General features: G+C 35.9%; 2 protein-coding genes and 2 pseudogenes across 5 annotated transcripts; 2 read left to right on the top strand and 2 right to left on the bottom strand.

The window, feature by feature from the left end:
• The first annotated feature begins 5,033 nt into the window (after nt 1-5,033).
• LOC131004980 (putative aldehyde oxidase Art an 7) lies at nt 5,034-7,159 on the top strand. Its single transcript, XM_057931758.1, has 2 exons — nt 5,034-5,543; nt 5,646-7,159. Exons 1-2 carry the CDS (start codon nt 5,064-5,066, stop codon nt 6,984-6,986), a joined length of 1,821 nt encoding a protein of 606 aa, XP_057787741.1. The 5' UTR covers nt 5,034-5,063; the 3' UTR covers nt 6,987-7,159.
• A 632-nt stretch (nt 7,160-7,791) lies between these two features.
• Nucleotides 7,792-7,905, bottom strand: LOC131004992 (5S ribosomal RNA; annotated as a pseudogene).
• Nucleotides 7,906-8,322: 417 nt separating this feature from the next.
• Nucleotides 8,323-8,441, bottom strand: LOC131004991 (5S ribosomal RNA; annotated as a pseudogene).
• Nucleotides 8,442-10,464: 2,023 nt separating this feature from the next.
• On the top strand, nt 10,465-13,581 carry LOC131004986 (putative kinase-like protein TMKL1). Of its 4 annotated transcripts, none has more exons than XR_009095185.1 (3): nt 10,496-11,378; nt 12,157-12,941; nt 13,024-13,581. XR_009095185.1 is itself a non-coding variant. In XM_057931766.1 (2 exons), the coding sequence occupies exons 1-2, from the start codon at nt 10,904-10,906 to the stop codon at nt 12,735-12,737; spliced, it is 1,056 nt and encodes a 351-aa protein (XP_057787749.1). In that variant the 5' UTR covers nt 10,465-10,903; the 3' UTR covers nt 12,738-13,581. The 4 variants fall into 4 exon arrangements, 2 of the variants coding, with proteins under 2 accessions (XP_057787749.1, XP_057787748.1); XR_009095184.1 differs by having other exon boundaries at nt 10,525-11,384; XM_057931766.1 differs by having other exon boundaries at nt 10,465-11,378; nt 12,157-13,581.
• Nucleotides 13,582-15,982: the final 2,401 nt, after the last annotated feature.

Below are 15,982 nucleotides of genomic sequence, written 5' to 3'. Positions count from 1 at the left end.
TGTTAGGGGCGTATTTGATACTTAACCCTTTTCAAAATCACTAGAACGTCCATTCGTGCAATGATATGTTTAATAATAAACTAAAATAAAATAATCCATATCAATTACTCAATAAAATCTTGAATTTGAAATGTATATTTTCAACTTTGTATAAAGTATAATGATAATTATAGTTATTAAATAAATTTTGAATGATTTAATAATGAAAATTGACATTACACATTATTATTATTATTATTATTGTTATTATTATTATTATTATTATTAAGCGTCGTAAAATATATATATATATATATATATATATATATTGGTATATAGAGGGGGTTTTATTACCAATGAGCAATGTCGCAAAACTTTACAAGCTAACAAAGCAAAGACTACTAACTGGGTCTAATTCTTCAAATATCTCATTACTTTCCTATCATTCGCTCCCATTGTAACTATGTGTAGTTGACACTGTCTAACCACTTGCTCAACCGTACACATATTATCCCCAAATTTTCTTGCATTTTGTTCTTTCCATATGTAATAAACCGCAGTAGGTAGCACCAACCTATAGAGAAGTTGCCTTCCAGACTTGGTTCTGCATTGTGTCTCCATGAAGCTCAGCTCCCTTTGCCAATCTAACACATGTTCATGAACTCCACTCCATTCAGCAAGTTGCTTCCAAATATTTGCAGAAAAAGAGCACTTGAAAAATAAGTGATCAATAGTTTCATTCTCAATCATGCACAGAGAACACTCCTTGTCACAATAAATTCCAATTTTCTCCTGTTTTTTCACAGTAGATAGTCTTCTTAAAATAGCTAACCAAGTTATAAATATAAACTTGGGTGGTGCAATATTCCTTGTAAGCATCATTTGCTACTCCACCTTTGGGGCATCACCCCTCATTGCCACATACATTCTTCGAATAGAGAATGTAGACTGAGTTAGGCTGCAATTACCTGAATTGAATTGAGCAAAGTAGGTCCTGGCTCCCAATATTTTCTGAATAATCCATGAAGCTTGGTTTGGAATGACACAAGTAATGCAGCTCTGTCCTTTGATGTAATACTCATGAACCCATTTTATCCACAAATAATCTTTTTTCTGAGCAACTTTTCAGAATTGTTTGCTAATTGCAGCCTTGTTCCACCATCTTATATCAATGAGAATCCATCCTCCAGCTGTTTTAGGCTGACACGCGCAAGTGTTCCCACGCCACAAGAACTCTTTTAGTAGTACCAGATTTCCCTGATCACAAAAAGTTCCTACAAGTTACTTGTAATAGCTTGATGACTTTCTGAGGAAGTAGAAATATTTGACTCCAATAGGATTGAATGCTGGTCAAGACTGATTTGATGAGTTGTATTCTCCCTGCATAAGAAAGAAACTTTGCAGTCAGGGGCGGACCTACTCTATGGCTGCACTGGGCTCCAGCCCAGTGCAAGCCCAACCTTTGACCCTATATATATTATATATATTTAACTTAATACCAGCACAGTCCAGCTCATTTCACATATCCCAGCTCAGCCCAACCTAAAACAAGAAAAGAGAAAACTTCACATATAACTATAAGTTGAGAAAACTTAACATATAACTATAAGTTGACGTGCGAGTCTTGCAGTCTGCTCCAATTCCAAACATTAAAAGAATTAATGTGAAGTTTGCGAATTCCCAAGCACAAGCATTCTTCTCTCATCTATTTGATTAATTCAAAAATTCTCTATTATCTTCTCAACTCTCAATTATCTACTTGATGTTGATGTTGATGTTGATGTTGATGTTGATGTTGATGTTGATGTTGATGTTGAATTGCAAACAAATATCTATTATATTAAGTGATTGTTAAAAAAATGCATGAAAATATATTGTACGGAATGCCCAAAAAATTTGCTACAGGGAACCCCTATGTAAATATTTTCAGACGTCGTAATTCAACAAATTCAGCCCCCCTAACATTAAATCCTGGATCCGCCCCTGTTTGCAGTCCAACAGTCTATTCTTCCTAGAATATTCTGTATTAATGGCTGACATTGGACAATTGACAGCTTCTTTGATGAGAGAGACACTCCAAGGTATTTAAAAGGAAGCTGACCCTTTGTCATACCAGAAGCTTCAAGAATAGCAGCTTGTGTACCCCTCCAAAATATATAGAACTCTTGGTTTCATTAGCTTTTAAACCAGATACCTCAGAAAACTTTCCAAAGGCATACAACAACTTCCTTATTGAGCTTTCATCTCCCCTAGTAAACAAGAGCAGATCATCTGCAAAACATAAATGAATTAAGCTCAATCTCTTGCACCTAGGGTGGGAGTGAAACATCTAGGCACCTGTTGAGATATTCCATAGCTATCACAAATAAATAAGGTGATACCGGATCACCTTGTCTAAGTCCTCTCTTAGCTTGGAACGGTTCTGTTACAACTCCATTCACATTAACTGCATAAGTAACTGACTGTAAACAGGCCATTGTCCAAGAGACAAACTGGTATGGGAACCCCAACTCTAGCATGAGATGTTTCATAAATGACCACTCCTCTGAATTGTAGGCTTTTTGTATGTCAATCTTGACCATACATCTTGGAGAAACACCCTTTCTACCATAACCTTTTATCATTTCATGGCTTAAGATAATGTTATAAAAAATCACCCTTCCTTGTACAAATGCAGATTGGTTCTCACTGATGAGGTAATCCAATATACATTGCATTCTATTGGTTAAGATCTTGGATATGATTTTATATAGCACATTATAGCAAGCTATAGGCCTAAAATCCTTAACTGAGGAAGCTGTACTTGTTTTGGGCAGTAAAGTAATCAGAGTAGTATTTAGAGCTCTAGGTAAAAAACCTGTTGAGAAGAATTCTTGTACAGCTGCAATGATTTCAGCACCAATCCAATCCCATGTCTTTTGAAAGAAAAAGACATTGTATCCATCTAATCCAGGAGCTTTTTCTGGATTCATACTAAATAGCACATTTTTGATTTCCTGGCTAGAGAAGGGAGCACATAGCTACAACCGGTGGTTGTGATTGAGTATAGGGACTCTTGCAATAATATTCCTATCCACCATAGGAAGACTAGCTAGGAGCTGCACTTCCCATCAAATTCATATAGAATCTTCTAATCTCTTCTTGGATTGCTCCTTGAGTTGCACATCTAGTACCATCTGCTCTGAGCAATAATTTGATAATATTTGCATTATGCCTAGCTTTCACATAGGCATGAAAGTATGTTGTGTTCTTGTCACCTAATCTCTTCCAATCTGCTCTGGATTTCTGCCTCCACACTCTCTCTTCAACATTACTCTACTTTTCATACAAAAATAAATTAATATTTTCATACAAAAATCAAAATAAAAAGTTGTTAATGTTAAGGAACTCTACTTTTCATACAAAAATAAATTAATATTTTCATACAAAAATCAAAATAAAAAGTTGTTAATGTTAAGGAAGAAAGAAAAAATAAAATATTTTTAATTTTAATTTTTTCATTTTTGATGATTTTTTATACCATATTAAAGATTTTCTCACGAACTTAAATTTAAGATGTAGTATATTAAGTATTTTTTTCATGTATTAAATTTGTTGATGTTTAGAAAAAAAAGTAGAGAAAAAAATAGTGAAAGCAGAGAGAGAAAAATGGAGGGAAAATAGTGAAAGATCTTTTATAGTATAGTGCAATTAATGCTATTTTTATTTGATAATTTATTATTTTAGAAAATATATTAATTCATTATTTGTATTAGATAATTTATTGGATGGATATATTTATTTATAAGCCTTATCAATAGCTATCGAAATATACCACATAGATTTAGTGTAATATCTAATGAATTAATATATTTTTATAAATATATAATATGTAAAATAATTTTAAAATAAAATATATAATACGGGTAAAATAGGCAATCCGCAAGTTGTGCCTTAAGATGCCTTAGGCTCTTTTTCTATTAATATAGATAATTTCCTTAAGATGCCTTAGGCACTTTTTCTATAGTATAGATGATATAGATTGGCAGTTCCCTACTAATTTTTTTCAGTAGTTTATAAGTTCATTATTTAATTTTTATACTTCGTTTAGTTGGAACCTCCCAAACAAATATCCTAGGTAGGGATGTCAAAAAAGCCCGAAATCGACGGGTCGACCCGAATAGACTGATAAAAAAGGAGGTTAGGATTGAAAATTTTTAGCCCGAAAAAAATTTAGCCCGAATGACCCGAACCGGAAATAGCCCGAGCCCGATAGGTTCGCCCGAAAATCGAGTGGGTAGGCTCGATTAACCGAACACTTTCTTAATAATTAATTTTTAAACATTAATACTTTATTTTTTAATTCAATAATAACATTTTGATCCTCGTAGAATATATTTTGATTTTTCTAAAGGTTAATAACAAACATCTATGATATAAAAGTCAAAGAAAGATAGTCATTTATGTTAAATCTATGTATATTTTTTTTATCGAAAACGAAGTTAAGGTTAGATATTATGTAATCTTACGTTAGAATAATACTAATTTTTGTATCTAAAACAAGGCGAAATATCTTGATTTAAAAAACACAACATATTTTTATTAGAAGAATATGATTATCTATAAAAAAAATTAAACATATAAAAAAATCGTAAACTTACGGGCCCGATCGGGCTAGCCCGAAACTGAGTGGGTTAGGATTAGGGTCAAAAAAATTTAGCCCGAAAAATAAAAAAACCAAGTAGCCCGAACCGAAAATAACTCGAAATCGAATGGACCGACCCAAAATCGAGTGGGCCGGCCGATTGACTTCCCAAACTTAGATCCGTCACAATTTATAAAGTTCCGCCAAAAAAGCAAAGACTTGTTTAATTATTATCCATACAATGCGTCGGTAAATTAGAAAGAAAAGAATAACTACAAATAGCAACATCTGATTGTGATTGATTTAAAGAAATCTGAGTGAGAGTACATCCTCAAATCCAGGGACATTGCTTAAGATAGAATGTCCATTTTTAGTAGGAAGCCAATTTGGTGTTTATAACTGGTGGCGTTGATGAAGATAACAAATAACAAAGCACAAAGAGAAAACAAACTACATCTACATGGGTAGCTTGTTAAAATATCTTGTCATCCTCTCTCTCTTGCATGGATTCCTCACCACATTCACTACTTACGCGTTGAGCTCCAACGAAGATGGTTACGGAGATGACGCCATTACAGAGCCAGAAATCAAATTGGGATTTTTGAATGGATTTTTCGGATTCCCTGCGCGGCGGAAACCGCCACCAGTTGAGCAAGAAGAGGAAGGCGGTCTCGTAGAAAGCGTCGACTCTCCCACGGAAAGTCTTGGCTCTTGGGAGATCCATTCAGAAAATGCGGGTGTTTCTGCAATGCACATACAATTGATGCCTAACAACAAAGTTGTGTGGCACGACTCCACAAGCAATGGCCTATCTGAGGTAGAGAATAATCCTCCCTTTTGCAGACCTCGAGTTGGGGGAAGAAATACTGATCCTCAGCAGGACTGTACAGCTCATGCAATCGAATACGATATTGACACCGCTCAAGTTAGACCCCTCAAGGTTCGATCTTGCAATTTTTATATTTCATCTTTTCTTTGGTTTCCAATTTATCATAAGAATAAGGATAAGAAAAGATGGAAAAAAATGAGTTAAATATTTCAGGTGGACTCAAGCCCCTGGTGCTCATCGGGAGGCCTTTCACGCAACGGAAACCTCATCTCCACCGGTGGGGATAAAGATGGGTTGAAATCCGTGAGGATTCTGAAGCCATGCAGAGATTGCGATTTCGAAGAGAACAAGAGAGCTCTGTTTGCCAACAGATGGTATGCCACTCAACACGCCCTTGAAGACGGAAATTTCGTGCTAGTTGGCGGCCGCAACTCGTACAACTACGAAATCGTCCCTCCCGACACCATCGAATTCACGCCGCAGCTTTTCGAGCTCCCGCTCTTGGAAGATACTAATGATGACGCAGGCAGAGAGAACAACCTATACCCGTTCGTCAACCTCCTCCCCGACGGCAACCTCTTCGTATTCGCAAACTACAAGTCTATCATCCTCGACCCTCTCACTGGCAAAACCGTCCGCGCCCTCCCCGACCTACCCGGCGGCTCTCGGAACTATCCTCCCTCTGGCATGTCTGCTCTTCTCCCCGTCGACCTCAACAACGACGACCCCGACATTCAAGTGCTCGTCTGCGGCGGGAATACACGTGAATCTTACATATTGTCGGACTTGCAACAGCCCAAGAGAACATTTCTAGAGGCTGCTAGAGATTGCGGACGGCTGAGCCTCAACGCGGAAGGTGCCGAGTGGGAGAAAGAGGACATGCCCTCACCGCGCGTGATGGGAGACATGCTGCTTCTACCCACTGGAGATGTGCTGATCCTCAATGGTGCGAAAGCGGGCACTTCTGCTTGGGATGCTGCAGATGAACCTAATCTCACTCCGGTGTTGTACAGTCCAAATAATGAAAAGGGGCATCGATTCAAGGAGTTGGCTCCTTCTACCATTCCAAGGATGTACCACTCCTCTTCTGCAGTTTTGCCTGATGGGAAGATCCTTGTGGCAGGTAGCAACACCAACGCTTTCTACAAGCTCGAAAAATATAGAGACGAGTTTAAATTTCCTACAGAACTCAGGGTGGAAAAATTCTCGCCACCCTACTTAGCTGAAAAACTCGAGGTGAACAGGCTGGAGATATTGGATGGCGAATCTGAGACGGAGTTGAAGTATGGAGCTGAGTTCAACGTGGTAATTAGATCAAGGGAAGTAGATATTGAGCTTAATGAGATTAAGGTGACCATGTATTCACCACCCTTCACCACGCATGGATACTCTATGAACCAGAGATTGCTAATTTTGAAGCTCAAGAACGTGCAGAATGGGAGAATCACGGTGATTGCACCACCCTCCGGGAGGATTGCTCCACCAGGCCACTATCTTCTGTTTGTTGTTCATCGAGGGGTTCCGAGCCGTGGAATATGGGTACACATTGAGTAGGAAACCTAATAATATTTGGCGTTTGGTAATAATCTTGGAAACAATTTCCTCCAAAAAAAAGAGAGCTAGAAACCAGCAATCATTTTATGCCTCGTAAAATTAAATGTTAATCCTTTTATATTTATTTACCTCATGTATGTACACTTAATCTCAAAGTCATCAAATTTCGTTCATCGCTTCATAGTTAATTAAACCTAAAAGAAAGCAGGTAAAAGCTCCTTTAGAGCATCTTCAGTGGGGAGATGCTATAAGGTGGTCCCCACCATCGCGCCTCCTAGGACTGTGCATCGGTTCATAACCGAACCGATCAAATCTACCTAAACTAAACCGATAGGTATAAGCATTAAAATCGAACCGACCATCTAAAGACTGTAAAATCGACCAAAACCGATCGGTTTCGGTCGGTAACCGAACCGATCCGATCTGCTAGAAAACAATGGATTTAAATTTAATATTAAAATACACATTAACCAAAGAAAATGGCGATTGACAAACATAGAAAAAGAACAAGAAAATGAAAAATTCATATGCATATGCTCGAAGTCGAAATGAAAAAAAGAAGAAATTTACAGGGAAGGAGTAGCCGAATTGGGGCTATTGCTGCTGCTAATCGTCGGTATGGTGGCGGTTCAGGGGATGTCGGGGGGGATGGCACCGCGGCGGGCATTGGAATTCATGCAACACCTAGAGCAGAGCGATCCGAATTTCGTTCGATTCGTAAAAGTTCGGCGCATACGCGACGAAGCTAAGAAAAAAAACATGCGAGAAGAAATAAAAAATATACAGACCGCGGGGCGACATAAAAGTGGTGGAACACAAGGACTTCCCAGGTGGTCACCCATCCTAGCACTACTCTTGTCCAAACACACTTAGCAATTCTGATGGGATCCGGTGCATTAGTGTTGGTATGATACTAACACCATTAGTGTTGGTATGATACTAACACTACTGCACTTTGTTCTCTTATAGCTGTTGTGGTGAGGCATAAGTGCGTGTTCCAACTATCGAACGCTCATAACTTTTTCATCCCCACGGAGCCCACAACATATGCGCGAGAAGCTCCCGTCGAGCCCCACACTGTGGTGTAGGTGGCGTAGCCCAAAAATGCGGTTCGCGGCAAAAAATCAAGCGCTGCGAGCTTTCTCGAGCCATTTTTCGTGCTCACGGCATTCTCCTGGACGGCATGTCGGCCCCACATAGGAATTCATGCAAAGCGTGGAGCGGAGCGATCCAAATTTCGTTCGATTCGTAAAAGTTCAGCGCATTCGCGACGAAGTTAAGAAAAAAAACAGACGAAAATAAATAAAAGATATACGGAGCACGGGGCGGCAAAAAAAGGGTGCAACACGAGGACTTCTGAGGGCGTCACCCATCTTAGTACTACTCTCGCCCAAACACGCTTAATTTCTGAATTTTAATGGGATCCGGTGCATTAATGCTGGTATGATCGCACCCATTATGATGAGATCCAATGCATTAGTGCATTAATGCTAATATATGTATATATTCAATTTGTAAGAGTTCGACGCATTCGCGAGGATGCTAAGAACTTTAAATAAAATTTAATTTATTTATATAATTTTTTTGTTTATTTGTGTTGAAAGTATTTGTTTACTTTTATAGCCCTTTTACTCTAATAAATATATATGAGTAAATACATACTCCCTCCGTCCCTGAAATAAGTTCATCTTTTTCCTTTTTAGGACGTCCCCCAAATAAATTCCTCTTTCTTTCTTTCCATTTTTGGACGACTATCCCACCACTAATAATACTTTATTTATTCTTACTTTTCACTTTTTCACCACTCCCAATACTAATTATAACATATTTTTCTCCAATATCAATACACTTTACCATTTTTCCTTAAAACCCGTACCGTCCCCAAAGAGGAACTTATTTTAGGGACGGAGGGAGTATGATTTAAATATGCATTCAAAAAAATATACTTATTAAATTATATATGCAAATAAATGATTTTGTATATTTAACAGTATTCATGTCAGACATAGCTGATATCTATTATCACTTATACTTGCTTTTGAGTTGATGAATTAATATATTTATACTCATCACCAATTAAAAAAATGATATTTTAACTATTAAAAACAATAAATTTCAAAATTTATATATTTTCATATTTAGAATCTTAATTGAATAATTAGTGTGAATTAAACAAATTTGCAAGTACTTATATATTTATTTGATTTATTTTATATCTATTTATTGAATATATTGTTTAATTTCGATACTCGTCTTGTATCGCACGGGTAGGCGTATTAGTTCGTATAAATATTTTACTTTTGCAGTTTTGTAGTTATTGATTTTTTTATAAATATCTTGGTAAATTATAATTTTACTTTTTAATTAAATTTATTTACATATTTTTGTATTTATATATATATATATATATATATATATATATATATATATATCAGAAACAGAACTTATACAAAAATATTAGAAATTTGAGCGTACATATAATTTGTTGAACTTTTTGGGTCAGGGATTCGAACCCTATTCATGTTCAACACAATTCGGCGTTGAACGTTGAACGAACGAACGCTGACCGTTAGATTAGATTAGATCAACGACTGAGATTAAGACTCTATACTCTATCTATATTTGCGTTTTTATTTTATATATATATATATATATATATATATTGTATATGCAACTATTAATTTCCATCGTCGTGGTTTCATTATAACAATTGGTATTATATTTGTAAATATTTAATTAACGTGTGATAATTCTAAAAATTTAAAATGTATATAAAAAAATATACTCAATTCGTTTCATAATAAATGACCACCTTTTATTTTTAAAGCTGTCCCATTTACTAAATTCATCATGTTTTTTTTTTCTTTTTATCTTTTACTCATTTTCATCTAAATTCTATTTATCTAATAAAATAAAAGAGAATTTTGCGATATTTTATCTTTTTATTATTTAATTATTTTTATCTAATTTCGGTGCCGAAAGCAGTATGTTTTAAAATTTAATAATTTTAAATCCTTATGGTGTGTTTGCTTTTTATCTCTCTAAAAATGGAGGGATAACAAAAATTTATGCCTTTAAATATTTGCTTTCTTATCCCACATTTTACACAAACACCATTTTTCTTCCTTATTTTCACTTAATGAAGGGACAATATTATCACACCAAAATGGATGGATAATATTATCCCTCCTTGAAGAGAAAATAAGGAAGGAAAATGATGTTTGTGTAAAATATTGGATAAAAAAACAAATATTTAAAGACATAAATTTTTATTATCCTTTTATTTAGAGGGATAAAAAGCTACGGAGGAATAAAAAGCAAACACACCCTTAAATTATCACGTATCATTTGTCAAATTTGTCGATGTATGCACTCAAGCATGTTAAACAGAACCTATTACTACATTAAAAACGTTATATCAGCCTGATGTGTAGGCAAGTAAGTTCCAATAAGTAATTAATTCGTGAATAGCATAAGCATTTAAAAGAAATGTAGTCTACAATTTAAATACTTTAGTTTCTAGATAAAACATCACATGAATCGACCTGCCAGTTTTTCCTTCTCGGTCTGACAGTCTGTGCTCTCTCCTCTCTCTCTCTCTCCGCCAACCCTCCACACACACTTACAGATTTGTCTGCACCTATGTTCTAAAATTCCATTAATTTTGCAGTCCCAATCAAGATTTTGTTTCACCAATTATTCGTAAACTCCAACAGGAGAAGTTCACATATAGAAGTTGCCATTTCACTCCAGATTTCCTTCTTCCATTTTCTCACACAAACTAACGATTACACAATTCTATTATCCTTCTTCATTCACTTCTCACATTTTGAGCTTCCAGATCTTGGAACCTTTTGTTGTTTCTTCACCACTAAGCTCCATCTTTACCCCAACCAACAATCATTACTCAATGAGAAATGGAGCACAAACATAAACTCATACTACTCGCAACTCTAACCCCATTGTCACTCTTAACAATTATTTTCCTCGCAATTTTTTGTTTCAGAAGAAGAAAATCAGAAAATGATGGCAGAGATGTAGAATCCAAGTTAGAGCGCAAGGGAGGAGATGAGGATCTGGTGAAATTTGAGGGCGGTGAGGATCTTAGTGTGGTGGAAATTCTTGAGGCACCTGGTGAAGTTATTGGGAAATCGAGTTATGGGACATTATACAAAGCTAATTTGGTTAATTTAAACTGTGTTACGTTGCTTAGATTCTTGAGGCCTACTTGTACATTGAGGATAGAAGAGGTTATGCCTGCTATTGAGCTGCTGGGGTCTGTTAGGCACCCCAATTTGGTGCCTCTCAATGCTTTTTATGCAGGACCCAGGGGGGAGAAGTTGATGGTTCTTCCGTTTTACAGCGGCGGAAATTTGGCTGACTTCATTAGAGGTAAAGGTTGGATTTTTTTTTTTTTTTTGGGAAGTTGAATCTTGTAGTGGTATGTGGATTATTTTGTTTGTGTTGTCAAGAAAATTACTGTGTTTGATGGATAGATGCAGGATTGTATTTGGAGGTGATATGAGATCAGATGTTGTTAACCGGTTCTTTTTTCATGTTTTTAAATATCTTGATTTCCGCATTGGACACCACTTAGTTGTAGAAGACATGCTTTTTTCAGTTTTGATTTACTTGGTTGGCTCAAAATTCATAAATGTGATTGGCTGAAACTGTTGACATTGTGTTTTTCTGCGTCTTGATCGGTTTATATCACCAAACTTGAATGCTTGAAATGTGTCTAAATTGATCTGTGCAGATAAGTTTTAAAGTTGTGAAACATCAAGCATATGTAGCAAGTCATCATGTGAAAGTAACCTTCATGAGTTGTATGTGGCATTATTGTCATGAGCTTTGGACACTAAGGTGGTGTTTACTTTTGAGGATTAGCCTAGATAGATAAAAATAGTATAGGCTAATCCATTGTTTACTAAGATGGATATAGCATTTTTATTGTCTGTCCGGTCTGAATGCATAAGATCCTTAACACGTTCAGCTCTGTTTCTGCTTGATGTTGGTATTTTCATTTATTTGTCTAGATTAGGTTGGTCTTTACATTAGAGTTTGCTTTTGATACGCCACTCTCCGGTTTCGTTTTCTGATCTTCCACATGTCATGGATAAGAAAGCAAGAAAAACCTGCTGAATTGACCTAATGTGCTGATAATTCACAGATAGCAACGGCGAGGTTTATAAATGGACTACCATATGCAGAATCTCCATTGGTATTGCTAGAGGAGTTCACCATCTTCATACAGCTCTGAATAAACCGATAGTCCATGGCAACCTCAAGTCAAAGAATATATTATTGGGTGCCGACTACCACCCATATGTCTCAGATTTTGGCGTGCGCATGGTGTTGAATCCGGCTACACGACAGAAAATGGTTGAAGCATCTGGATTCGAGGGTTATAAAGCCCCCGAGCTGATTAAGATGAAAGACGTCTCTGAAGAGAGTGATGTCTACAGCTTAGGGATTATATTTCTGGAATTACTATCTGGGAAAGAAGCAGTTAATGAGAGCGATCAAGACTCTTATCTGCCAGGTGCCATGACAAGTGCAGTTCTTGATGACCGACTTAAAGATTTGTATCATCCAAACATTCTTGTTGGTCTTAGCAACGATGAGAGGGTGGTTACAGAAGATGATGTTCTCAGATATTTTCAGCTTGCAATGGCGTGTTGCTCGCCAACACAACGTCTCCGGCCTAATATGAAGCAGATTCTCGACAAGCTTGAAGAAATGGGGAAGTGAAGATCGTGGGTGTTCCTCTTTTTCGGTGCTGAAAGTCATTGCAAGAAGAGGATGTTCGACCCTGGTCAACTCGATCATAACTTTGACTTCTAGGCTGAACATGGGAAACACTAACATAGGTTGTGATGAAAGTTTCATCCAGGCACGTTTGCATCAGCAAAAGGATGATCTGTCAAAGCAAAACGAGACTGAGTTTTGCCTAAGGTGAGACCAATTCTCAAATCATAACTGCTGTTGTTACAATCAAGGATGCACAGTTGACGTCTAACTATCTTGATTCCGACAGTTCGACAAGAAAAAGGGAAAAAGAAAAACAAGAAGACTACATTGTTGAAGTATGAAGAGCTCTCTCCTGGTTAATGTTATTAGACAGATGGACTTCTTTTCATTTGCTGGCTTGATAGATAAACCCAACGTTTCCGGCAGAAGCTAGGCAGTTAGAGACTGAGGACGGGCAAAAGCGTGATGTTTTGCTGCAAATTCTCGAGGAGACAATAGTTATAACACTTTGCTTAAACTTCACTTGCGAAAGAGATGAAACACCACAAGTCCAGCTACACAATATCATCTTGGGTAAAAATGTGTAGTCCAAACTCATATTCGATGGTATCTGATGTTGGATTCGGGCATGAGTGCTATCTTATGGATCTAGACCGTGAGACAGTTTCGAATAAGACTCATTTCTGTAACTTAGTCTAGTTCAAAATAGGAATGTTAACCATTCTTCTTCAACGGATGACATTTTTTTCTTCTAGGGTGTAGGCCTTTAAGAGGATCCTCGTCTTGCATACTTTATGTTTTGTAATTGGATGCTATTGAAATTGTCACCTATTCATCTACTATATAGGGCTCGTTTGGTATGTGGTATGAGATAAGGCGTGATATATTTTATTAGGATGTATTTTATCATGTCGTATTAATATCGTATTTGGTATAATGTACTGTATTAAAATAGTTATAAAATATAATACTTTCTTTGTCAACAATTTTTTTTTTCATACTGTGAACGACATAAGTTTTAATCAAATGTGAGTGATGTTGTTAGTGGAGTAAGAGTTCCATTTTAAACGTGAGTGGATATGTGTAGACTCTATTACTATAAACTAGTGATTTATGCGTCCAGTTTCGACGGAAACTTACTTTACATTATAATTTATAAGTGTGAATTTAAAAGATAAATTCAATACTTTATTTTAGTATTCGACAATTCATTACAAAAAGTGTTAGAACATAACAAAATTATGTGACAATTAACATCAATAATCAATCTCACATATACGTGCACACGACGGTTGCACACGGTGGCTACACGATACTTTATTTTAGTAAGCAAAGAAATAATTTTCTCTATGCAATTTTTGAGTCTATATCTATAGAGTGTGCCATAAAACCTTATACATTTTTTTTATTTTTTTTATTTTTTTAATTTAATTTATTTACAGACCAAAAAATAAAATTAATAATTATCCTCCAAAGAAAGTAAAAAAGAAATAATTTTTGAATTATGCTAAACCATTAAATGGTCAAGAAAGTAAAACATAAATAATTTTTGAATTATGCGAAAACATTAAATGATCAAGAATATTTCGCTAAAAAATATTAAAATATGTGTTTTGTGTAAAGAATAAAAATAAAATTAAAATTTAAATATCATACATGTTTTTTGTAAAAATACATCCGCATGTATTAGTAAATATAATATATATTAATCGATATTAATTTCATTATATTATCCCTATTTTTTTTTTTTGAAGGGAAAGGCGCTCAAAATTATATTAAATCATGAAGAGCAATATCCGAAAGCCAAACTGGAAAGCTCGACTTCCAGATCATTACACCATCAGAAGCAACGACATAATTCGTCAAACTATGAGCGACCCTATTGGCCTCTCACACTCACACTTTAGCCCCTAAGTGACTTGAACCCCCAACCTATTGGTTGGAGGGGAAGCGTCTTACCAACAGACTGCGCTTCATCGTAAAAAAATTTGCTACTTAGAACGATCGAACTCTAGTCTTCATACAAAATATAACGTTAACAACTTATTAGCTTTTTGTTATAAACGTGATAGATGTATTTGCTTTTTAACCCTATTTACAATGACATGATTTTTTTTTCCTACAAAAAAAAATATCTTTCCAACAATTTCTTGATAAATTAAAGGAGACAAGACTGTAATAAGCTTACTAGCTTAGCATGATCTCTAATCACTAACTTCCATTCAATTGCTGATCGAGTGTATAAGCTCCCAAAGAATACATTCAGTGGTAAACTATTAGAGCTGCACACAATGAGCAAAATAATCGAAATCGAATAACTAAACTGATTCAAACTAAAATATTAAAATATCGATTTTTTCAATTTTTCGATTTGGTTTGGTTTCGATTCGGCTTGGTTCTGTAAAAATCGAACAAAATTAAGAACCGAACTATATTACATTGATAAGGATGGAATTAGATATTCCCGTTCTTCTAAAAGGAGGGCCTACATAAGATACATCAAGCCCACTTAAGGCCCGAAAATAAGTCATATATAACTAAAATTAGCCTATTATATTCGTGTTATTTTGATATTGTCGGAAGAATATAAAGTCACGTTGGGCAGATCTGAAGCAACCATAAATCTGAGCCTGACAGAGCTGCAATGAGAAATAAGACAGATTTGAGGATGTGAGTCCAAGCTAAAGAACTAATAAAAATATGGAGCCGATTTGAAGACTATCGAAAGTTAGAAGATATATGTATTTTTAAGGGTTAATTACGCTAAAACACACGAACTTTGGCCCGATTTTCAACTTTTCCATATACTTTAAATTTTGTCTGAATTTAGGCTCGCGTTCAATTTTTCCACAATTTTTGCTTCGGCAAAGTGCCGAGCTGACTTGTCTCTGACGTGTCTCCTACCTGGCAGTATAGACGACGACATCGTTTTGCGAGCAATATTAAAAGACGTCGTTTACATAGTAAATAACCTAAATGACGTCGTTTCAGGCTAGGGTATGAAAAGTCTTGGTTTACCTTAAACATATTACTGTTCCCGCTGTAAATTCCATTTCACCATTGTTGACTTGCACTATGGAGGCGATTTTGACGCGGAGAAGACGACGATAACTTTGACGAAAGGAGACGTTGATGAGAAATTGTTGTTGCGCTGAGAAGCAAATTTTGATGAGAAGAACCGCGAGTTGAAGGCTCGAAAATCTCGCGATTTGGTATTTCAATTTTGGAGAAAAAAATGGACGACA

The sequence above is a fragment of the Salvia miltiorrhiza genome, unplaced genomic scaffold, assembly GCF_028751815.1.
Source record: "Salvia miltiorrhiza cultivar Shanhuang (shh) unplaced genomic scaffold, IMPLAD_Smil_shh original_scaffold_478, whole genome shotgun sequence".
In the NCBI taxonomy this organism is placed as follows: Eukaryota; Viridiplantae; Streptophyta; class Magnoliopsida; order Lamiales; family Lamiaceae; genus Salvia; species Salvia miltiorrhiza.
The sequence above is the reverse complement of the archived record's forward strand: the minus strand, read 5'-3'. Positions and strand labels throughout refer to the sequence as shown.

Coding starts and splice junctions, on each gene's coding strand:
- LOC131004980 (XM_057931758.1), top strand. CDS start 5,064: ATGGGTAGCTTGTTAAAATATCTTGTCATCCTCTCTCTCTTGCATGGA. Junction 5,544..5,645: donor CTCAAGTTAGACCCCTCAAG/GTTCGATCTTGC, acceptor TAAATATTTCAG/GTGGACTCAAGCCCCTGGTG.
- LOC131004986 (XM_057931765.1), top strand. CDS start 10,904: ATGGAGCACAAACATAAACTCATACTACTCGCAACTCTAACCCCATTG. Junction 11,385..12,156: donor TGACTTCATTAGAGGTAAAG/GTTGGATTTTTT, acceptor GATAATTCACAG/ATAGCAACGGCGAGGTTTAT.